Consider the following 23,427-nt stretch of genomic DNA (forward strand, 5'->3'; position numbering starts at 1 on the left):
GTTTCCTACATTCTTAGCATATTCTCATAGTTGAAGATTAGGATTATTTTATTTTGCAGAGGCTAGCTGTGAGTTCTCAGTGCTTAAAAAAGCCTAAATGAGCTCTTAATTTTGCCTTGAAATCCCAGATTGTTCATATCACAAGAATTTACTTTGATACATTAGTGAAAACGAATAATGTGTTAAGAGACTGATTTTACTATGAAATGTGAATGATCTCTCAGATTTCTGTGGAATTCTGTACAGGTGTGATTTAATGGTTACATTTGCTTTAGAAATTCAGGTTTTTATTTATTATCAGCTTCCCTTCCACAAACAAGTGTGGTGGTTCCGCTCGAGTGGGCAGCCGAGCTCCACCACAACTGCCCTCTCACTCCCCCTCCTCAAAGAGGAATGGGGAGAAAATATGATGAAAAGGGCTCAAAGGTTGAGATAAGGACAAGGAGATCACGCAGTAATTATTGTGATGGGCAAAACAGGCTCGGCATAGGGAGACAGTAAGATTTATTGTTTATTACTAACAAGCTAGAGAAGTGAGAAACAAAGGAAAGAAATCAAAAGCACCTTCCCCCCCCATCCACCCTCTTCCACCTCTTCCCCCCGAGTGGCGCAGGGGAACAGGGGAGTGGGGGTTATGGTCAGTCTGTAGCGCTCCTTCTCAGTCACTCTCATCCCCTGTGCTGTGGGGTCCCACCCATGGGATGCCGTCCTTGCTGAACTGATCTGGTGTGGGCTTCCCACAGGCAGAAGCTCTTCAGGAACTGCTCCAGATATAGGTCCGTACCATGAGGTCCATCTCTCAGGAGCAAACTGCTCCAACCTGGCTCCCCCACGGGCAGCAGCTCCTGCCAGGTCACCTGCTCTTGTGTGGGCTCCTCTCCACGGGCTACAGGTCCGGCCCAGAATCTGCTCTGGCAGGGGTCTTCCACAGGCAGCAGCCTCCGTCGGTGCAGGGCCACCTGCTCCACCGTGGTCTCCTCCATGGGCTGCAGCGTGGAACCCTGCTCCACTGTGGTACTCCATGGGCTGCAGGGGGACAGCTTGCTTTACCATGGTCCTCACCACAGGGCCCAGGGGACTTCTGCTCCGAAACCTGGAGCACCTCTCCCCCTCCTCCTTCACTGACCTTGGTCCCTGCAAGGCTGTTCCTCACTCCTCTCACTCTCCCAGCTGCTGTGTGGCGCAGCGTTTTTTTTCCCTGTCTTAAATATGCTCTCACAGAGGCACAAAACAACATCGCCTATTGGCTCGGCTCTGGTCAACAGTGGGGCCCTTACCAAACATGGGGCAACTTCTAGATCCTTCTCACAGAAGCCACCCTTAAGGCCCTCTGCTACCAAAACTTTGCCATGTAAACCCACTACAATAAGAAAGTTTGTTTTCCTATTTCAAGGTTCTGTTTACTATGTTTTTTTTTTTGTTTTTTTTTTTTTTGTAGGACAGTGTGGGGAGGGAACATCTCATTACAATAGCTACTTAACAGGGTTTCAGCACCATTTTGTCATTGTGTCAGACACAGTTCATGTACTGAACTGAATGATTATCTTTCTTCACTATCAGGGTAATCAGGTAACCAGGCAGCTATTGGCACGAATGAATTGGTAATATATATGTGCACAAAGACATCCTCTTCTGCTATGCTTTCTGCTCCCCATCCCACTCTCAAACCAACCCTTAGTCGTGTGGATTTTCTTAAAGGATACAGATGATTTTGTATTGTTTTCTTGTTTTCAGGCTTTTCATTGAAGAGCCGAGGATAATGGTTAATATATATCTGGTTCTGTTTTATGTAACCCTAATATTACTTGCAAAACAGGTATGTATATAAAAAGCAATAGGTTAATTCTCTTACTTGCAGCAAGTTGATTTAAATACAATGCAAACGTGTCATTTATTGAAATTGTGCGCTAAATTAATGTATATAGTTTTATCTTTTTTTCTCTTGTACTTGTGGACTGTAGATAATGCCAAAAAAATTTACTGTGAAAGGGCAGGAACGTTTTTATTTTTTCAATAGTATGTATATTACAGAAGTCAGAACTTTTTAGAAATTCCTGCAATTTGAATCCATTGTGATTATTTATCCTAAATGTAGTAATTCAATTCAAAACCATCACTGTATTATTACTGTGATTATTATTGTTGTTGTTATTGTTTTATTAAAATACCGTTGTTGTACATACATCTGATGCTACCTTAATGGCATTCATTTGTAGTGACTGCTTCATATTTTTCTGATTTCCGTTTTTGAGGCACACAGTTCATAACTGTTTAAGTTCAAAATGTCTTGAAGAAATCTTACGGCTACTATGCTTTTGAAATAATTTAACTCATTATATATTTAAGTGAGATGTTATATGGATTTAAGTTAGGGTATTGGATTCATTTGCAGATTGATTATTACTGTCGACTGGATTGTCTGTGGAAGAATAAGTTTAAAAAAGAACATGAACAGTTTGAAACAATGGAGAATGTTAACAGGCTTTTGCTGGAAAATGTACTTCCAGCACATGTCGCTGCATATTTCATTGGGGAAAAACGAAATGAGGTATGTTTAGTCTCTAACATATGAATGACAGTAAATTGGACCAGTGTGACACAGAACATTGGGCCAACAAGCACACAGAACACTGCAATATTTTGCATCTTGTTTGTATCCCAAGAACTTTGTAAACCTAATCTGCTATCTAGACAGGCTCAGAAAGCACAAACTTCTGGTGTCAGTTTCTGAAATTTGTTTTTCAGAACTGATTGTTCAGCTTTGGGGCAGAGTGAATTTGGCAAATATTTAATGATTTACTGCATTCAAAAGACCATAATTCACTGGAGAAGATAGACCTTCTTTCTAAAGAAGTTAGTTGACCAACAGATAGTATCTCTGTGGTAACAACCCTGTGAGAAAAGTTCATTGATAGTGATTTTTAAAAGACATTTTTGATTCTGCCAGCATGTTATCAGAATAAATATTTTGCTGATTTCAAAGCTATGGTAAGTGGGAGAAAACAGGCACTGTCCAGAACAGATAAGAATCTTTGAGATATGTAGATATCTCAGCAGTTTTTCCTTAGGCACATCAACTTTGTTAATGTTTCTGATAAAATTGGACAAACCAACTGTAAAGATCTGTAGCTGGCTTCCAAAGAAAATTGTGATTTGATTACTGTTTGCAAACAATAATCATAATTTTGAGTGCCTGTGGTGTAAGTCAGCTGCAGACAATATCTAACTATACTGTTTGTTTTCCTGTAGGACTGGTACCATCAATCTTATGACTGTGTCTGTGTCATGTTTGCATCAGTGCCAGATTTTAAGGTGTTCTATACTGAATGTGATGTCAATAAAGAGGGTCTGGAATGCTTGCGGCTGTTAAATGAAATCATTGCTGATTTTGATGAGGTAATTAAGCTTCTGGCTAAAATGGACCGGATTATGGTTTTGCTGCAAAATGTTTCAATAGATCTGTTAGCCGTGGAAAGAGAAAAAAAAAAAAAAAAAAAAGGCTTTTATGCTTAACTAATATTTTGAGTTCAGCCTTGAAATCTTCGAAATAAAATATATTCAATCTGATGGGATCATCTAATTCGTTAGTAGTATGGCTTCAAAGTTGTGAATTTCAGTAGTTGCTTCATTTCTCTTACGAGCTATTAGAGCAAAAAGATTAAATGAACACTTTGTGCTTTCTTATCTAACATTCATGTGATTGATAGTGTTCCTACAGATGTCCAGTGTTTATTGCAGGCAGCATAGGATTTCCGGTTAAATCACACACAGAAATATTCTATTAAAGTCTCTGTCTCTATTTTCCTTACCTTCAAACAGCTCTTGCTAAAACCTAAATTTAGTGGTGTTGAAAAAATAAAAACCATTGGAAGCACTTATATGGCAGCAGCTGGCCTCAGTGTTACACCAGGCCAAGAGAACAACCAGGTATGTGTTTTTTTTTTTTTTTTTTTCTGAAATCTACCGTCAGTGCTGTATGTGTTTCGTGAAGCTGTGTGTGTGCATGTATGTTTCAAAGTAGCAGAATGAAGTGTGATGGAAAAAAGGAAGTAAATCACCAAGATAACTTTCTGAAATGTGGATGATCACAAAACTGTTTTGTCTCATTGAATTCACAGTTTCTAAGCAAGAGTCAAGACTGCATACTTCTTACATCTTTTATCTCTGATTACAGTAGCTTAGCATTTCTAGATGCATAACAGAATAGCTCTGGAGATAAGGAAGAATGGCTGCCAGAGAAAAAGCCATCTTATAATTTGACAGGAAGCTTTAGATAGCTGAGAACTGGCACAAAAAGAGAAGCCTCAAATATCTCATTAGATCTGAATCTGAAACATTCTGTAACCCAAAAAAATTAAGACCAGTTTCTGTACTCAGGCTAGCAGGATTGTATGTGACATTAGGATGCATGCAGGTGCTCTTCCTATATGTTATATAGCATATACATTAAATATGGAACTCTAAATATGGAATTATAAAATACTGGGAGGGTGTCTAGAGGATGGGGCCGGATTCTTTTCAGTGGTGCCTGGCGACAAGACAAGAGGCAGTGGACACAAACCAAAACACAGGAAATTCTGGCTGAATATGAGAAACCTTTACTCCTTTACTGTAAGGGTGACAGAGCACTGGAACAGGTTGCCCAGAGTGATGGTGGAGTCTCTGTCTTTGGAGATAGTCAAAACCTGCCTGGATGCCATCCTGTGCAATGCACACTGCATGACCCTGCTTGGCTGGGGGGTTGGACCAGATGATCTCCAGAGGTACCTTCCAACCTCGGCCATTCTGTGATTCTGTGCAATTCTGTGAATTCAGTAGGAGAGACATAAATTCATTATGACTAGCCATGCCAGTTGAATTTAATCCATTTTAAATATTTGTTGAACTGTGCAATTTCATTGTGTAGCCTCATCCTTATATACTTTATTCGTTAACAGTACTGGTTTTGAATATAAACCAGTCTAATATGATCATCTGTGTTGTTATTTGATCATTAACACGTTGCAAATGGTAGGATAAGGAGAGACAGCATGCACACATTGGGATTATGGTGGAATATGGAATTGCCCTGATGAGTAAACTGGATGGAATCAACCGACATTCCTTTAACAATTTCCGCTTACGTATTGGTAAGTTCAGTTTGTGAAGAACATGAACTCTGCAGCTCCTTGGAAATTAACAATGAGGCAGGATGACTTAAGTAAATGGAGTTCTGTGGAGCCCTGCTTAAAACTGAATACAGTAATTTTATTATTATTGGATGATGAATAGCTGAAGGTAGTGTTGTCTTGTCTCACTTTTTAAATATGCCAAACTTATAGGAATGTCAGGGATGGGCTTTTCTAATCACTGAAAGGAGCAATAGGAAGACAGCAGCTGGATGAGTTTGGAGAAAATTACAGGTATGGGTGAAGAGGGAGGTAGTCTGTAATTATTAACTGTCAGCTAAAGACAGTATTGTCATTATAGAAATAAATATTTCTATATATTTAAAGTAGAAACGTTTTGCTTTGGCATAAACTCTGCCCTAGCTCATTTTGGACTTCCATTATATAATGAATGAGTGACCTCCCATCTCATGAAGTTCAGTACTATTTTTATAGAACAGTGATAATACTGCCAGAAAAGTGTAGCAGGGTTAGAGGTTTTTTTTTTTTTTTTTTTTTTTTTTTTTTAATTTATTTCCCTGAAGGTCACAATTTATAGCTAATAATGAAGGTAGGTAACATATAACTACCTACTTTAGTAATGACTCCTGCTTTTATTTATACAGGGATAAATCATGGCCCTGTGATTGCTGGTGTAATTGGTGCTCGGAAACCACAGTATGATATTTGGGGCAACACTGTTAACGTTGCTAGCAGAATGGAGAGTACGGGGGAACTTGGGAAAATCCAGGTAAACGTGAGCCTTGGAATGTCTAAGAAATTATTTCTAATTGTTTGTTTATTTATTTATTTGAATAATAAGTAGAATTTCACAGGAGTTTTCTAATTCTTTTCACACAAAGGTCACAGAAGAAACAAGTAGAATACTACAGGAGCTGGGATATTCATGTGAATGTAGGGGACTCATTAATGTCAAAGGCAAGGGAGAACTGAGGACCTACTTTGTTTGCACTGAGACGGCCAAATTCCAAGGTATTGGACTGAACTGAGGCTATGACAAAGTTAATCAAAGTAGACTTAGAACTGCCTCCCTTCTGTGAAGACTTAAAATTTCCCTCCTTATGTAAAGGAGATTATTCAAAACTATATATACTTTCATACGTCTTCTACTTCAAAAGATCGGAGAATGTTGTTATGTTTGTTGTTTTTTGAAAGAAGTTCTGAGAAGTTTGTAGAAGACATGGAACCACCAGTTTGAAAAAGACTACATTTTCCCGAAGTTATTTGAGAATTTACCTGGAATTTGCATGAAGCATTTTCGGTTAGTTCCTGTCCTTCCCTGCACTGTGAGTGTCTAACAGCTCCAGTAACCACCTGTGTGGATGCACTGTAGAACTCTTTACCACCTTAAAACATTCCACTGCTTCATTCTTTGACACACCTGCACACAGTATTGCATTTGTCACAGACATACTGAGATGATACTCTGGGCACCGCATACCCTGCTTTTAATGCTAAACAAACTTCATGGCAGAAGACAGTTGAATAACAGAAAGAGAAATGCAAGTAAACTCCAATATATCATATGATAATTGTGCTGAGCTCCTTTGGTTGTGGAGGGAATTAATTGCGCAGTTTGGATCCCTTCTTCATTATCTTATCTTCTACAGTAGTATAAATGTTTTTTCTGACCAGCAGCTGTTCAGAAATCTTTAAACTAGTTGAGTGTTTACATTCTAATACATATCATCCTTTGTATTTCTGTGCTTCTGTATTTAGCATCTGCATGCAGATTTCGTAGTCACATAGGAGAATGTTCTTTAAAAATTCTGGCTTGAAATTTCAAAAGAACCCAAAACAACAATAATAATCTTGAGGAGCACTGGGCACCTGCATTTTGCATTTATGCTGAATGCTTGGTTAGACGGGCTCAGATAACGGCTTGTATCACTGACATCCAGCTGGAATTCTGCATACTGACTGTATCCTTGAGGGCATTTTTGAACAGTTTGGAAACTGAAAAACAGAACTAATAAAATAGTAACTGTTACTGTTTCTAATACTGTACAAACAGAACTGCAACTGAGATGGGCTTTCTTTTTTTCTTCCTTTTTTTTTTTTTTTTTTCCTATTTTTGTTTCTCCAATTTGACTAGCTACTTGCTGGTTTGAATTCCTTTGAAATGCAATGCAGCTTATGAAACAGTTTGGTTTTTAAAATTACAAAAGGAAGTGTGGAAAAATGTTCTTAAATTTTCATGCTCTTAACATTTTGATCATGTTCTTAACATTTTCGTACATGAAAGTATGCTTGGTGCATTGGTAAGATGATCATGGAAATCGGCTTGCTCTTAGTTTGTAAATTAGCATTTTTCTACTTCTTGTAATCAATCTCTTTTCTGTTGGTGGAATGACAGTATTTTATAATAATATCTCCTGCCTAAATGTATGCATTAACTAAGGATGGATTCTCCCTTTACCCCTTCATACCACACGGAGTATGACTAAACAGCACAGTGATTAGTAAGTTGTACATCTGCTTTGTTAATCCTTACACTTCTACAAACAAAGCAGCACTTACTAATCTTTGGGTTTACTACTAAGCTATACTGGAAAAGTTTTTAACAAGCAGTCATATGCATTACTGCCACTTTCTAATTACTGTGTAATTTCTTTAGAAGATGAAGTGACTATGTTTCAAGACAGAAACAAATCTAGATATTGTCCAACTGTGGATTAAAACTTGTGCTTACAGCCTTTTTCAATTTGGTAGGTCAAAACTGTCTGTAGTAAGCCTCCGACAGGAAATAGCATGTTAGAAAACCTTGGTTTGAGGTTTTCTGGGTCATGTATGGACTCAGCTGAAGAAGGAAGTTTCAGACTTGGCATCTTGTCAGTATCAGATCAGTGTTGCAATTGAATAAACTTTCAAACAGCTTTTGCTACTCTTGTATGTTGTGCATTTGTAGTAACAGATGCTCAGCAAGCATTTATCTTGAGATATTTATTGTTTTACAAGGACCATGCATGTGTCAAAGGCTCCTTTCAGCAGTCTTTGATGTCATATGTTACGTAAAGTCATGATTTGCCTCTAATATATTTTGGAAAGTGCATTATGCCTATAGATAGAGCTGGCTCTGAAGTGTTTCTGTTCACAGAACTAGTAGAACGTAGGGGTAAGTTATCTATGAAAAATTGGCTGTCTGTAACAGCATTTTGAAATGCTTTTGTTTACATTATATTGCCTATCAGGCTAGTAACTTGCTTGGGCATAACTTAAACTTAACCTCATTTACAGAAGTGGTATAAAAAGCTGTAGCTTTTGAACTGGAATTAGTAGTTTGTTTGTTTTCTTGTCGTGGTTTTAAAAGGACATTGCGTACTTACACTGCTCAATTTTAGCTTACATAATGGAGAAAGTTGGAAACCACATGTAAAGAAAAAGGGGTTATAGCTGAGAATGACATTAACTTAGCAGAACTGGAAGTGTATACAAAGAAAGTTATATTCAACCAGAGAATAAGTTCACTTTACATGGCAACTGTCTTTAAGTAATTGTTTTTAGCAGTCATTTCTTGAGAACTGTGAAACTTAAGATTGAAGAAGTAATCTTGTTTGAAAATCTTTACAGCATTACTGTGGTTTTTTGAACTGTAAAAATGGCATTGTATCTAATTTGAAGAGCTAATAATGTGTTTTGAAATAGGAATCTATTTTAAAGAACAAACTTTTCTTTTTACCATTAAATAAAGAACTTCCTGGAACTTGTTTGTTTTTTTGTAATTATTTTGATGAAGTTTCCCCATAAACAGGAGGCATGATACATAAGATATATCTCTATAGAGTTAATGAGATTGTTTTTACTTACTAAGTAAATTTGATACTCATATTTTTGAGAATTTATTTAAGTAGAAAATACATAGTGTGATATACTTACATTCAACAGCTAAAGAAAAATTTCCATGCTCTGTTTTCTGTCATCTGGCCTTCTACTGCACAATATGAAAGATAAATGATGGGAAATAAGATGCTATGGACTGAGCCAATAATGTGTTGTATCTTGCCGTCTCTTGTACCAAGAAAATGAGTTAAATATTAATTGAAAAATTCATTCCCTGAAGTATTTCAAAGTAATTAGCTACAATTAGCCACTACTGTGGGGAAAAAAGCACAACAGTTAATATTTTATTTAAAGAAAACAAAAACCTATTCTGCGATGATTTGATAACAGAAACTACTGGAGAAGTATTCAGGCTGACAGTTCAAACTTTTTGGAATGAGTTTTAAGAACTGAAAATTTTAAAATGGAATTAAATACCTCTGCAGCTCCTTTTTAGAGAGGAGGAGGAAGAAAGGAAGTATAAAGGTGATGTTGGCCATAAGACTAGGAATGAAGAGTGGAATTCATTATTCTGTTTTGTCTTTATGTTACCTCTTCATTTCAGTTCCATGCCACTACAAATATTATAAATCATTAGATTGAGATGAACTACTGCATGTCATTGCTGTTAACACTCCAAAGTAACACTGGAACCTTAAATAAATATTATGCAGTAAAAAGAAGCAATATTTAAAAATAGGTAATGATGTCTGTGGTAGAACGGTATAGCACCAGACAAGTGTATGAAAGTAATCGACTACACCATAGGAATAATTCTTGTTCAGGACTCTTGCTCTGTGTAATACTGCCACCATGCTTCAATTCCTCTCTGCCTGAATGCAGACAAAACAGACTAACACTATAAGCAATTTTTGTGACAAGGGAATCATGTTTTTAATTGACGTATAGTCAATATGCCCTTCTTTCTGAAAACAAGCTTAAAATAATTATTCAGATGGTGTTTAGTAATACCTTCAAGTTTTCTACATGCACATCTCAACCCGAGTTAATACTGCTACATTAATGTGGATTTTTTACTTTGGCAGCTAATGAGTTTGTTAAGTCTCACCTTATTGTTGTCATGATGTATATCAAAGCTTTCAACTTTTAGAATACTGTGAATGGATGTTGCTACTTATCTATGAGGAAATTAATCTATGCTGAAAGTCTTACAAAGGTGATCTTTTGTTAATTTATCAGGTTACATCAGTTTCATTCAGTGTTGTTTTTTTTCCTGTTCCTCGTGATCATAAGAGTTGCATGGTTATTTTAAAGAGGGAAACTTGTGTGTTCAGATACTAATAGTTTTTGCCCCAACCAAGTTTAACTACAGCTAAAGCAGTGCTTTTGGAAACATGTGGTTGAGTCCTTTCACCATACAGAACCCCATTTTCACTTATTCTTTGACTTTTCCAGGTATATAATAATGGAAGGAAAACTTAAATGCTGAAGTCTTTTAAAATAATAAATGACAGAAAAATAATCAAATGCTTTTAAGTAGCAGGAGAAACTCAAACAATTCAAATTTCAGTTCCAAAATTTAATAAACAAAAGTAGTTTCTTTAACACACAATATACACATGCTCTGTGAATGCACCTGAAGAATGTTTATCTGGTTCTTAAAAAGAATCAAACAAACACCTGTAAACTTAACTGAAGCTTCAGACTTTAACTGGCCCACATTCATTTTCAGTGATGGTGACAGTCTTTTTAGGTTCTTGAAACTCTGGAAGAGTACAACAGACCAGGTCAATATGTATATTTAGAACTTGTCAATGAAATAAGTGCATATACAATATAATACTTCTGAAGTAATTTGTTATTTGTACAGACAGTCCTGAGTTAACTGTGTGCTCTGTAACAGCTCAAGAATTTGTTTGTTACATAGTCTGGCTTGTAGTACACTACGAAAAAGAAATTGCTCAATAATTGTCAAATTGAGATTTCTTAGTCTCCTTGAAAAGAAGTTACTGAAGCAGTCCTGTTCTTCTCATTAAATCACATGAGACCTGAAACCTTTTATAAGCCACATATTGTGCAAATTTGTTGTGTGAATTGCCTTTCTTGAAACTAAATTCTTGCCTGTCTTAAAAATTGAGGAAACACAAATTCTAGGAATGCTTTCACAGTTTACATGACTTAATAAGCCGCTGCCACAAGGGGGAGATCTGGTTCTGGCACTTAAGTTTTTCACTGAACAAACTCCTCAGTCCAGCAAAAACAGTAGTTACTTCGTGCTGGATAAATGAGTTGATGCTGTCAACTAAAAAGCACTACGGCTGGCCAAATTAAGCAAAAGGAGTGCACAGCCAAAAGCTTGGGGAAGAAGGAAGCACGATGTCCTCATTTAAGCAAGTGAGGAATTTTAACTCTTTTCTTGTAACTTCACTCTAAATGGAAAAACTAGAATTTAATGGTTTGCCAAGCTTTACAATTTGGCAGTGCTATAAGATGAATGATAAAATAACCACTTTGAGTAGTTGAAACAAAGTTCCATGTATTCCAAAGATTAATTTTGAACTGAGACCAAGCACAACAACTTTCCATTAAAGACAGAATTTTAAAAAGTAGAGAATAACTGAAAGCTGGAACTAAGTTACTGCCAAGTTCTACCACAAGCCATTCTAATGGTTTGCAGATGTGGCTTTGTTTTAGTTGAACAGATGCTACAAAACAGTTCTGTATACTCACCATCTGTTAAATCTACCCCGCTGTCTTCTGTATCAGGTAAAGGAATCGAAATTCCCATTGCTTTCCGGATTCCATATGTACTAACAATGTCACCTGGAGTCACTTGTTGTGCCAGTTCTTTCAGATTATTGGTTACTCTCTCCGCTACATAAAAAATAGTAGTAGATGTACTCATAGGCTACATGTACAAGCATGCATATAAAATCACTGACAGAGAACTGGACCAACATTGGTCATATTTCTGCAATAATGGGGGTTTTATCTTTTGTCAGTGAGCTAGCTATTTTAGGCCACATACACTGTAGTGGATATTGCACAATTTAGTTTTACTCCTAGAACAAATACCCTCTTCACACAGTCCTGTCAGAGAAGGCTGTTGGAACTGAGCTGTGGAACAAGGGGCTTTGCTCGAATAATTGAAGAGTAAGTGATTGCTATTAATTGGTTATAATAAAATAAACTAGCCTAGAAGAAAACTATCCTTACAGTAAAAAATCGGTAACATTTAAATTACTCCTGTTCAAAGACACTGGAAAGATCATGAAGTTAGAGGTGCTTGGCTATCTGCTCTGGGGCATTGAGAAAATTCTCAATTTTAGGGAATTTCACTTAGTAAAGAAAAAAATATTTGCCATTACTGTTTAAAACTTGCATCTGTCTTTCCGTACAACAAATGAATCTACTATACACAACAGGGCAGAGAATCCCCCACTGTTCAAGTTCTGCCTTTATAAAACAGTGAGACTTGATCAATTCCCCCAAAATGAGCAGAAAAAGTATATTTACCTAAGTGCATCTCTCTGTAAGATGGACCCAGAAGACAAATCATGTTCGGGGGTGGTTTTGTACTTAGTCGTTCATTTTGCGCATCCTGAAGTTCTCTCAGAAGCTTTGTTGTTTCATCAAGTTTCCTCTGGAAAATTTCAGCCTCTGTTTAATGAAGAAAAGTCCTGTTAGTAAGAGAGTGTGTTTACTTCCATTATGATGTAAAATACATAAGATTGAATATGCAAGGAGACTAAGAACATTAATTACCTTTCATTAAAGGTTACAGACACATCAGAATTATTAGTACCAAGATAACTTACCCTCAGAATCAAACTCTTCTACAGGCATGCCGAAGTTTGTAACAGCTTTTAGTGCTGTGAGTCTGTCATTATTAGCAGAGTCCAACCTTGTTGCAATGTCAATTTCCATAATCTAAAAAAGCAGCAAGAAATAATTTATATAATATTTAGATCAGTCTGAAACAACAAAGTTGTTCTGGGGAAATCAGAATATCAAATTAGTTAAAATTAATCAGCTCTACAAAAAAGAAGTCAACTTACAGCAGGAAAGAAGTAAAGACACCCTATGAAGTTTTTACTGATCTTTAGTTGCTCAGCTGACTATTTCATACTCAAACATTGGTATCTCACCTAGAACAGAACTTATGTACAATCTGAGACTGAAAGTCAGAAACAACCCAGGAACTGGCAGCAGGTTAAAGCTTCAGGAGAGCAGCCTTTCAGTAGAACTACTACTATACTTTCTTTAACTGAACAAAGTTTGTCAGATGAAATGATTTTAGTGATATTTTGTATGCCTACAGGGACACAAGATAGTTGAGAATATGACTCAAAGATTGCTAAGTCTTGTGGGGTATGGTATTTCATACTTATTACAAGTTCATGTTAAAAGTAATTAGAATAACTACAGCTGTCAGCCAGAAGTGCCAGTGGATTGTATGATAATTGCAGACAAAAGCCTATAAGCATTTTCCTGCACTTCTATTGACATATAGTCTAAATTAAGAATTAACTTTTTGAAGATTTTGGAGATTCTGCAAATGCCTACAAAATAGCATGCAGTTGTCAAGATTTACATTGTGTATATTTACAATCAAATTTTCGATGTCGCTTCATAGGCTTTACAATTGTTGGCAGTTTTATAACTGACAAGCTACACGTGTTGCTTACAGTAGCTAAACGAATAATCTTACCTTTACTTCTTTTATTGCATCACTTCTTTCATGTGTGCCTTCAGTTTCCTCCAGGGGCTGAATACACAAAGAATTCTTTAAAGCAGGCATTAAAGCTTACTTATCTTTTCCTTAAGGTCAAAGTAACACCTTACAATATGGTATTTTAAACTGAGGTAACTGATGCAAGCTTTCTTTGTAAAACCAAGTTACAAAGCAACTATTTTTAGAAAGCATTTTCAGATACCAATGTTTGCTAAAAATACATTTTTATAGCATCCATTTTATTACTCTCTGCAAACATCCATGTGTTCTTCCCCAGTGACATCACCTCAAAGATTATCTACTGGGGAGGAGGGAGAAAAGGAAGCATGATGATTAGAGGCTGAAATATACTGCTTCAATACATAACTATTTCTTAATATTTTGCACCAGTAGCAACTGAACCCTGTAAGTCAGTGTCACTATTGGGTACTAGAAAAGAGTAATGCTAAGCAGAGGTCTGAACTGGAGGCCAGGGGCTGATCTTTGCTCTATGAACTATTTCCAGTATTAGTTTAGCTGATATACGAACCATTACTAAGAAGCTATGATCTGTATTTCAAGTTTCCATTCATGTGAAAGTAGGTCAAATGAACACTTTTAGTTAGCAGCAACTGCCCTCTGGAGATACTCAACTAATTCAAGGATTGTGAATGAAGTTTTAGTCTCATGCTGTTCACCTCATCAGCTCCTCTGATACCAGTCATGTTTGGCATACATGTATATGGGTACTGAAGTCTCAGGAGCATTTGAGGACTACCTGTTTAGTGGTTTTCCATAGTGCGGTGCTTTTAAACTCAAATATGTGTTAACTAATAAAAAAACTAGGTACTAATTCTGACATAAACAGTGGCTGCTAGGGGCATGCTAAACTTTTCATGGAAACTAATAAACAAAAAACTGAGTTTGCCTTGTCTCTAAACCCCATATTGCTCTTTTCTTTCTAAGTGCTAGTGGTAGAATAGACAGAAAAAGGCCATGGGACTCTGGGTAACCTACGATATTTTGTAATTTTTCACAGTTCATTAATTAACAAACCAGCATAATCTCTTCCCAGAAGACCCATCCACTGGAGACAAAGGTATCTCCACTTCCAAATTTTACCGCTTAAAAGGGGGCCTGTCAATAGGATCAGTATCATCTTTCTCTAGCTTTATGGCTTATGTGCAAAAATAAAGACTAGAAAGTCCACAAACTCACTCTTACCGCTTCAAGTTCTCTGAGAGATCTAGAGTGTCCTCCTTTAGTTAGAACATCAAGCAAACTATCAGCCATTAGGAAAGGATAATCTTGTGATTTCATCAAAAATTCATGAATGCTAGAAGGTTAAAAGATAGTTAAGGTAACCACTTCTGTATCTAACATTCAACAGTAAAAAGTTTTGTTAGGTAAAGGCAGACTAATATCTACAGAATGGAAAACACAAAAAACAGCATAGAATTTAATCTAAATAGCTTGCTTTTGTTTAAAATCTATGGCTTTTGCAGCCTAGGAACACATTCAGATTACTTATAAAACCTGAAAAAGGATGAAAAGTATACTGCTTCAGGCAGCTGCATGAAACTGACAGCAAACTTGCACAGCCACTTAACATTTGCGCTGTACTTAAGTATTCCTATATTTCATATGAATTTATATTCATATGAATATAAATATGAATATCTTCTATTCCTGAGTTCTCATAAAACAAAAGGATTTACATTCTGACATTTTTACAAGCAGGAATAATAGAAGCAATGGGAATTAATTATTTTTGCTGTAGCAAATAGTAGGAAAATCAAGTAATATACATGTTATTTAAGAATGAAATTAGGAATCACCTCATTTGGACTCAGATTTCCCACTGTAACCACAGTAATGTGGTCACTATTTGTCATTAACAAAGCTGACTTTTTCTCAAGGCAGTAATAAAATTCATTAACATTAAAAAAATTCAGTTTGTCTGAACATTTTTTCCTCAATAATTTTCCTGGTTTTTAACATGAGTCCTTCAGAAATAGTTACGAATTAATAATAATTAAGTGCTAGGCTCTATGTTCTTATGTATTGGTACCATAAAAATCCTTCAGCCCGGGCTAATTTTACATCACATACAAATTCTCTTACTAAATTTTTGCTTCTTAAAACTAACAAAAAAACAGTAGGCTGTGAGACAGTAGCAACGTCATTCCAGCAGCAAAGATGCAGTCCATGCAGAGATTTGCACAAAACTGCTTCTATAGATGAAAACTGTAATACACATCCTAGCTGTTTGATTACCTGAAAGATCCTTGATTAGAGTCTTCCCCATACGTTGAATAGATTAAGTCTGAATCTTCTTTGCTGATGTTGGCAAATGTAGAATCATATGTCGGAGCATAGGAACTATAAGGTCCATAATTCAAGTACGTCACTAATGAATAACAACAGCACTGATTATCACCTCTGGTATGCACATATCAGATAAAAGTGAGAAGCAGTTGTAAAACAATCCCCCCCAAAGAAATTTCTAGAACATAGTTCTTAAGAAAAAAACATGTTTAGCAAAAACCTTTGTACCTCACTGGCATAGTTCCTCTTCTCAATACAGATGATTTTATTGAATGTAGCTCCCATTTTGTACGTGTAAATTTGTGATGTGCTGTTTAGTTGTGTGATAAATATATGCAAAGATGTGCTTTATCATTAAAAAGTTCAAAACTGTATGAGTAATGAGACCAACATATTTTGTTTATACAAAAAGAATTAAAATAATAACAAATATAATAAAAAATTCAGCACTTGCCTGGAGTAACCTTGTTTCTTTTATCTTCTTTGAACCCTTGTAATGTATTAACTCCTGACTGAAGTCTCCCTGCTGTCATACCCAGCTTTACAGGGCAGTAACCCGGTTCTGTAGGATATAATCAAAATACAAAAGTAATGATGGCATTGTTCATTGACATAGGAAGACATCCAAACTCATTTAATACTCATAGACAGAGGCTTCAGATTATACAGGATACAACTCTAAGCGTGTTTTTGTCCAACTGTTTCTTATTAAAGACTATGTGTAGTCATGAACATGAAGTCAGACGTAAGTAAGCGATAATACTAGTTTAAGCAGTAACACTAGGTAAGGATAGAAGATTTTAACTTAGATGTTTTCACTACTTTACTTCCTTCCCTAACAAAGGCTATATTGTTAAAGAGGATCTGATTGTAAATTTATTTATTCTTGCTGAGATTTCCTACTGCACAAATTAGGGGAATGGAGAAGTCAAACTTTCAGCATGGTTTCACTCTATTCGAGACCTTGTCAGTTCAAATCTGCAGTGAGATGGCAGTTAAAAAATCAAGCACCTGCACCCTTCCAGCTAGTGGCACTACACAGATGGTACTGATGTTACAAATGATTGAGGTCCCAGGTGGTTCCCAGTTCTTGAAAGGTTTTTGACCCTTCAGGTCACAGACTTCACTCTACAAATGATCCTGACTTAAGGGTAGTCCAGAAATTAAATGTGCCCTAGCATATGACTGGTAGTCCCATCTCTATGACAAAAGAAGTGTCTTGCACCTCCCACAAATAGGTGATGCAAAATGGAGAAGCCACTGAGGGATCTCTCCAGTTCCTCTTAACAGTGATCAGCTGCAACTTTTTAAAGTTCAAATTATCAGGCTATTAAGAACCATTTGATTGCTGGGCACCATTCACCCATCTACCCCAGCAAAAAAAGCTACAGAACAGGTAGGTGGAAGCTATTTGTTACCAGAACTATGCCAACTTACCTCCTGCACTAAGGTCAACTGGATTAAGAAGGCCCAGAGTTGTTGTACCATCTGGCTTTCTTCTTTCAAATTCACACTGAAATAAGATTTTATTTTATACGCTAGCTGAAATTCACAGCTCTTAGATTTATAAAAACCTCTAATGAAACACTTCCAACTATATGAATTAGAAAGCAATTTGGAAAGATCAGTCAAATTCACAGTGAATACTCCTACTGTTTTTGCTCTCGCTAGATAACTGTTACTGACCTCGGAATTACCAAGTTACAAGAAATAGTAACATTTCTGTAAAGACTAAGAAAATAAGTAACTCATACTTGATAGAAAAGTAGGTCAATTTTACCAAACTGTGTTCCTCCTCCTATGTATTTAACAATCTTTGCTCAGATATCTGACTGCTTCAGAATTCAGAGCTATGAGGGAATTTTTTTTTTATTTTTTTTTTTTGCAGGTCAGATTTGAGATATTTTTTGAAGTTCTTAGTATTCAACCTTTTCTGTTACTTTATTTAAAAATTCAAGAAACTTAAGCTGAACTTGCTCTGCTGATGAAATCCAGCATGTGTTCAATGGGTAACCTTCCTTCTCCCCACCCCCCTCTTATCTTGGACATGATTACTCATGTAAAATGATGTAAACTGTAGTAAAAGCACCCCTTGAGTTTCAACTGACATAAGATGCTAAGTGAGCCTGGTCCATGAAAAAGTGAATGGAGTCTTCATACTCCAAACTATACCAAACACCCCAAGACTTACCTGGCTGTTTGCAAGTCGTCTTGTTAGCTTTCCTCCAGATTCTCTAACAATGCGATCAATCTGCTCTTGTTCCCTTTCCAAGCTATTGTTTCTTAATTTGTCTTCAAGTAGGTCTTTGTCTTTTCTGTGAATAAAATTGACGTGTCTTAATTACTAGCTTTAACAGACACCAACTGGCTATTAGGAAAGGATACAGTGGAATATATTTTTTTTTCTGTCAACTATGCAAACTGTTTTAATATAGCAGGAAAAAATGTGACAGACACTACTTATACCCACAAATGCTTTTTAAATTAGTGACTGTAAAGGCCTTTGTTTAGTTTACTTTAGCCATACAGATGTCCTAGTTTGGCAGCTTGTCAGATTTTACATCATTACTCCCCCACAACAAACAAGAATATTTTGGGTAAAATTAATTCATATACTCTGGATTTTAGTATCTATTTTTGAATCTGTGAAAATGAATTCACTAGTATTTCGGAACATTAAAAGAAGTATTCCTAGATATTAAAAGATAATTTAGAAAGTGTAAATGCATAGGCTACAGAACATACAAGTTTCAAATACAAGTGTTATGCACAAAATAATTGGTACATGCAAATGGCTAAATAGTTATTTTGTACTGGGATATTTAAAATTTTTCTTCAAAACAGTGCTATCTATGTGAAAGAGACACTAAAATAAAAAACAACTGAAGGAATGGAGTTGATGACCAGTACAGGGTTACCTCCACAAAAAATGATGGTACTATATAAAAGATTCTACATATATTTTTGGCATACAATAATGCTTTATATAAATTTTGCTCCCTTGAGATGAAGGGCTCTTAGTGTATATCCTGTACCAGAGAAACCCACATCTACTAGTCCCTAATAGTTGTCATCTTTCAGTGTCTTTAAAGAGCTGTATCCTCTAATCAGTAATGAAACAATACTTCACTTTTTGTGGTCTTTGTTGGGTGTTTTGAATGCTTTGGTATCACCATCCACAGATTCTCCTTTGTCTTTCCCAGAACCATTTTCATCTTCTCCAGTTAGTTGCTGTTCCATCTTATCTTTCTGTTTCCTTGTCTTCTGCAGATCAGCCATGAATTCTATACTTTGTTTCAGGCTCTGAATCCTCTCCTAAAACACACAGCTGAATCTTAAAGTATCCTACTTCAATCAATCTTTTCTTAACTTACCTGCAGAGAATTATTTAATTTTTATCCTTTCTTTCTTTCACTAGCAAGTATAAAGACAATTTAGAAAAATCAAATATAAAATGCAAATAAGTAATCTGCTAGCTGTATTAAAAGCTCATGCTTTAGTACTATGAAATCCTAATATGCAAGCATTTGACAAATATTAAGCAAGCTTTCATTCATTTTCATGAGATCCCTACAAGAAAAGCAGAATGAAAGAAGAGTCAAAAAGTAAGAAGGCTATCTTGTAATAGTTTGTTTTGTAATTTTCTATTACCTGGCTAAGTATCTTCATCCCTGAGTGCAGCAGTTTTTTTGCAGCTTTGTAGTAAATGGTGTCAGGTTTGTTGTATGTCATTGCATTAGTACACATCAGTTTGAAGTTCTCCTATGCAAACATTAATAATTTTGCAATTACAGTTAAAATTTTACAGCATACTGTATTAAAATCCTTGTTGCAAATGATGTATCTAGAGCTTTAGTGAAAAAGAACTTCAAAGAACCTTTTAAATGAATTTAAATGTACTTAATTAAAAATTTAAACAGAAATAAGTAAATGAAACTCCTCTCAAAACTAGACTCCCAATAACATCCTGAAAACATTCCTAAATGTTAAGCATTGCTTCTAATTTTTAAAGTTTTGATGCAAAACCTCTTTCTCCCAAAAAAGTCAAGAAGAAACATTTCTTCATGCTGAAGTATTGGTTCTTGTTGGTAACTTCATATTCTTATAAAATTCTAGAGCTGAAGTAAACTGACCATAATCCATCTCTAGTCAAAATAAAATTTACAGAATTACCTTTAATTCTTCTATGGACTGGTACCCATTGTTCTTGATCTTCTCTTTCATTGTACTAAAATCCATAGGATTTTTAATGATCATGGAATAGCCAGGAGCAATAAAGTCAGTCACAGGAAATGAAAAGAAAGAACTTGGATCCTTTCTGTTAAGATATGAAAAGACATTTTTATGTTTTGACTTTATAATAAAGAACATATTGAGCTTGGAATTAAATAGAAAGGAACAGACTAGGCTGAAAAGGAATCAAAAACATAAAGCCAGAAATGGCTTGTGTCAGCACAGTCTTTCACTCTTGAAGGCTGGAAAGATTCCACAACAAACCCATATACCAGAAAAGTGCTACAAACATATTTCAGGAGTTAGTTCTACAGTCTGATAACTATCTGTATTCCTCAAAAGAATGTTTTTTATTTTTAAATCTTTTGAAGTTTTGGTCTTTCCAGAAGTGGTTTTATACTATACTTAGGTTGACAAAAAATAAAGGGAACAAATGTGGTAAGAATGTATACCTGTCATTCATGAATTTTCTTACCCTGAAATTAACAGAAGGGAAAGCTTGTTGCTAAAATCTGTGATAGAACATATGTATTTATAATTCTGTTCATTTTCAGTTCACACAATTTTAACATTCTTTTTTACATTAAAATGTCTCCAAGGCTTTCTGTGATCTCTGATGTACACCGATGTTCATGGGTGCTTCTAAAAGCATTAACGTCAAATTTAGTTGCTTAGTATTTTCTCTGTGGGGTCAGGCTAGGCTGATTAGCTGCTGAGAATCTTTTCTAGAACAAATTTTTGTGTGTGTGTGTGTTTTTTTGTTTGTTTTTGTTTTTCAAGGGTTTTCTAAAATTACTTTAAACTTAAAACTGACATGATTACATGAAGCCTAAACTGAGCAGAAACTGTATCTATTCTTAAACTAGTTCTTCGATTTCTAAAATAGTCATGTCAGCATAATATTTAGTGATATTTTCAGTCAGCTTTTTATAAGTTTCTTCTCTTAATGTATGTTATATTCATTTCATAGCTCTGAAAGCCTGTAGCATGGATATTTACCTCTGCAGCTGTCTCATGAGTTGATTCAGAGCTTCCTGAAGTGGTGTCTGTTCCACCTCTAGACCAAAAAGAAGCAGGGGGGAGAAAGGATGTGAAACAGAACTGACAGCAAGTGGTACTAAACTTACAACTGATCCAACTTGAGAATTCCTGATAAACAACAACAACAAAAACAAAATATGGTTGCAAAAACAACAGGATATGTAGGGGATCTCCTTTTTCTCATTGACCTTAATACCCTGCACACACTGACACAGACACTAGATACCCTTTTGTAAAAGAAGTACATGGTGACATAGATTCATATACATGTATTTCTATAAGATGGGGAAGAACACTGGGATGGCAAAAAATGTCAACGCAGTTGCTACAGAAACAAACAAAACATAAGTCAATTGCAGAAAACTGGAATTAACCAAGGGTTAACAAAATGTAATTTTTTCCTACCTTCCTGTTTCGCTAAAGTACTTGTCAATGATTTCTCTGGTGGCAATTCCAACCTGATAGGGGTCTGACATTTCAGCTCCTGCTCTCCATCGCTGTCTGGGTGGTCTCGATCGCGTTTCTTTTTATCATCCTAGAAAGAGAAAGATTGTTAGAGAAACTCAGGGGACCTCCAAACCAGTATTATTACTGCATGTAATGCTCTCCAGATTTTTCAAAACAACCTAGCATTTTTATTAAAAAAATAAAAATAATTAAATAATTGTAAGGCCCTGTATTCTTTATGTACTGTCTCCATCTACTGGACAGTACTTTCATTCAGCTATATAACAACTGTTATTGTTATTTTTTTTAAACATGACAGCCTTTTATAGCATGACAGGAACAATTCTGCACAGAGAATTATCTCCATTGTAGCCTCTAGGATTATTTTGAAGCTTTTAGAAAAACTAGTAGGAAAGAGACAGGAAGTTTAAAACGAAGGGTACCCCTAACACTTCAAATAAGTATGTTATAATTGCTTATCAGCTAAAGAACCCCCAAAGGGAAACACAATTCCTTCTTTTTTAATTAAGAACTAGTAAGGCTTCATTTTAGATAAATTAATTTATTTAGATGTGATAATTGTTTCTGGTTTTAATTTTCTTTGTTTATATTGGCCACTATTTTAGACGGCTTTACTCATCTTTTTCTGAAAGGACCTGGAGGAAAAGGCGTTGGCAGAACCAGCATACGCACTATGAATGCACTCCAGTTTAAGGATACAAGTAGTTATATCTGCTCACCATCTGAAGAGGTCTAGAGAAAGCTGAAGCTTATTTTTTGGGGGGGGGGGGGGGGGGGGGGGGGGGGGGGGGGGAGGGAGGGGGACTAAAATGCAATATTAAGATATGCATACCTTAACTTTTCTCTTTCTTTTCTCCTTTTCTTCTCCAGGAACTTGTTTCTCTCCTTTCTTCCTCTTTTTCCGTTTTCTGTCTTTGTGCTTCTCGTGCTCGGATTTGTCATCGTATAGGCTTGAATCAAGCCCTGTGTTTCCAGTAGACAGCTCGGCAACTTCACTTCCTCCAACTTTCAGCACCAGCTTCAGGGGCTTTTCTACATATTCTTAGGACAGCAGAGAAATAAGGCACATGAGTAGCGCCGAAAACACCCTCGCTCCACCCGGATAACAACACGGGCTGAGCTTTGCCTCCACCCGACGGCTCCCCCGGGCTGCCACAGCCGCAGAGCCCCCCCCGTGCCCTGCGGACCCCCAGCCGGGCACACGCAGCCCAGCCCGGCTGAGGGCCGGCAGCTCCCCGCCCGGCAGCCGCAGCCCAAGGCCGGCGGGCCCGGCCAGGCCGCGGGCCGAGACCCCGCACCCGCCTCGCTCGCTCCCTTGTCCCCTGCCGCCCCCCCCAGCCGCCGCCCGCCCACCCACCCTCGTAGGGGTGCTTGTCCGACTTGTGCTTCTTGTGCTTCTTGCCCATGGCGCCGGCCCGGCCAGGCCGCGCTGTTGTCGCGGCAGTGGCGGCGGGGGGGGGAAACGGGGCCGCGGTGCTGCGGCGCCCCCTGGCGGCCCGGAGGTGCCGCGGCGCATGCGGAGCGGCGGCCGTGGGGGCGCGCTCGGTGCCGGGGAGCGGGGAGAGCGGACGGGGGCCGCCCTCAGCGGCTCCCCCGGGTCATGGGGGTCCTGCCCGTCCCGGGGCGAGGGGTGCGGCCCCCTCAGAGGCCCCTCAGAGCCCGCTGCTCTCCTCACAGCTCACCCCGCTCCTCACA

The 23,427-nt window shown here is 37.1% G+C and overlaps 2 protein-coding genes across 2 annotated transcripts in view; one reads left to right on the forward strand and one right to left on the reverse strand.

Annotated features, from left to right (window-relative positions):
* ADCY7 (adenylate cyclase 7) overlaps positions 1-7,196 on the forward strand; it is a 31,262-nt gene extending 24,066 nt beyond the window's left edge. Inside the window, exons 20-26 of the mRNA XM_032195940.1 lie at positions 1,735-1,816; positions 2,393-2,548; positions 3,250-3,396; positions 3,820-3,927; positions 5,015-5,129; positions 5,774-5,898; positions 6,011-7,196. Coding sequence (XP_032051831.1) covers positions 1,735-1,816; positions 2,393-2,548; positions 3,250-3,396; positions 3,820-3,927; positions 5,015-5,129; positions 5,774-5,898; positions 6,011-6,157 — 880 coding nt within the window. The 3' untranslated portion in view covers positions 6,158-7,196. The remainder of the gene's footprint in view (positions 1-1,734; positions 1,817-2,392; positions 2,549-3,249; positions 3,397-3,819; positions 3,928-5,014; positions 5,130-5,773; positions 5,899-6,010) is intronic.
* Positions 7,197-10,506: 3,310 nt separating this feature from the next.
* Positions 10,507-23,206, reverse strand: BRD7 (bromodomain containing 7). The gene is made up of 17 exons (XM_032195941.1): positions 23,090-23,206; positions 22,565-22,773; positions 21,670-21,799; positions 21,223-21,280; positions 20,164-20,308; positions 19,642-19,752; positions 19,121-19,305; positions 18,182-18,305; positions 17,428-17,503; positions 16,445-16,552; positions 15,940-16,072; positions 14,887-14,998; positions 13,660-13,716; positions 12,767-12,878; positions 12,465-12,608; positions 11,679-11,822; positions 10,507-10,713 (listed from the first exon to the last, which is right to left on the reverse strand). Exons 1-17 carry the CDS (start codon positions 23,136-23,138, stop codon positions 10,649-10,651), a joined length of 1,962 nt encoding a protein of 653 aa, XP_032051832.1. The 5' UTR covers positions 23,139-23,206; the 3' UTR covers positions 10,507-10,648.
* Positions 23,207-23,427: the final 221 nt, after the last annotated feature.

The sequence above is a fragment of the Aythya fuligula genome, chromosome 12 (genome assembly GCF_009819795.1).
Source record: "Aythya fuligula isolate bAytFul2 chromosome 12, bAytFul2.pri, whole genome shotgun sequence".
Lineage (NCBI taxonomy): Eukaryota > Metazoa > Chordata > Aves > Anseriformes > Anatidae > Aythya > Aythya fuligula.

What these genes read in the sequence shown, in the direction of transcription:
- BRD7 (XM_032195941.1), bottom strand. Translation starts at nt 23,138, where the DNA reads ATGGGCAAGAAGCACAAGAAGCACAAGTCGGACAAGCACCCCTACGAG. An exon ending in AGTCCATAGAAGAATTAAAG is followed by an intron (nt 19,753 to 20,163) that starts GTAATTCTGTAA and finishes ATGTTTGCATAG; the next exon opens with GAGAACTTCAAACTGATGTG. An exon ending in ATGCAATAAAAGAAGTAAAG is followed by an intron (nt 12,879 to 13,659) that starts GTAAGATTATTC and finishes CTGCTTTTTTAG; the next exon opens with ATTATGGAAATTGACATTGC.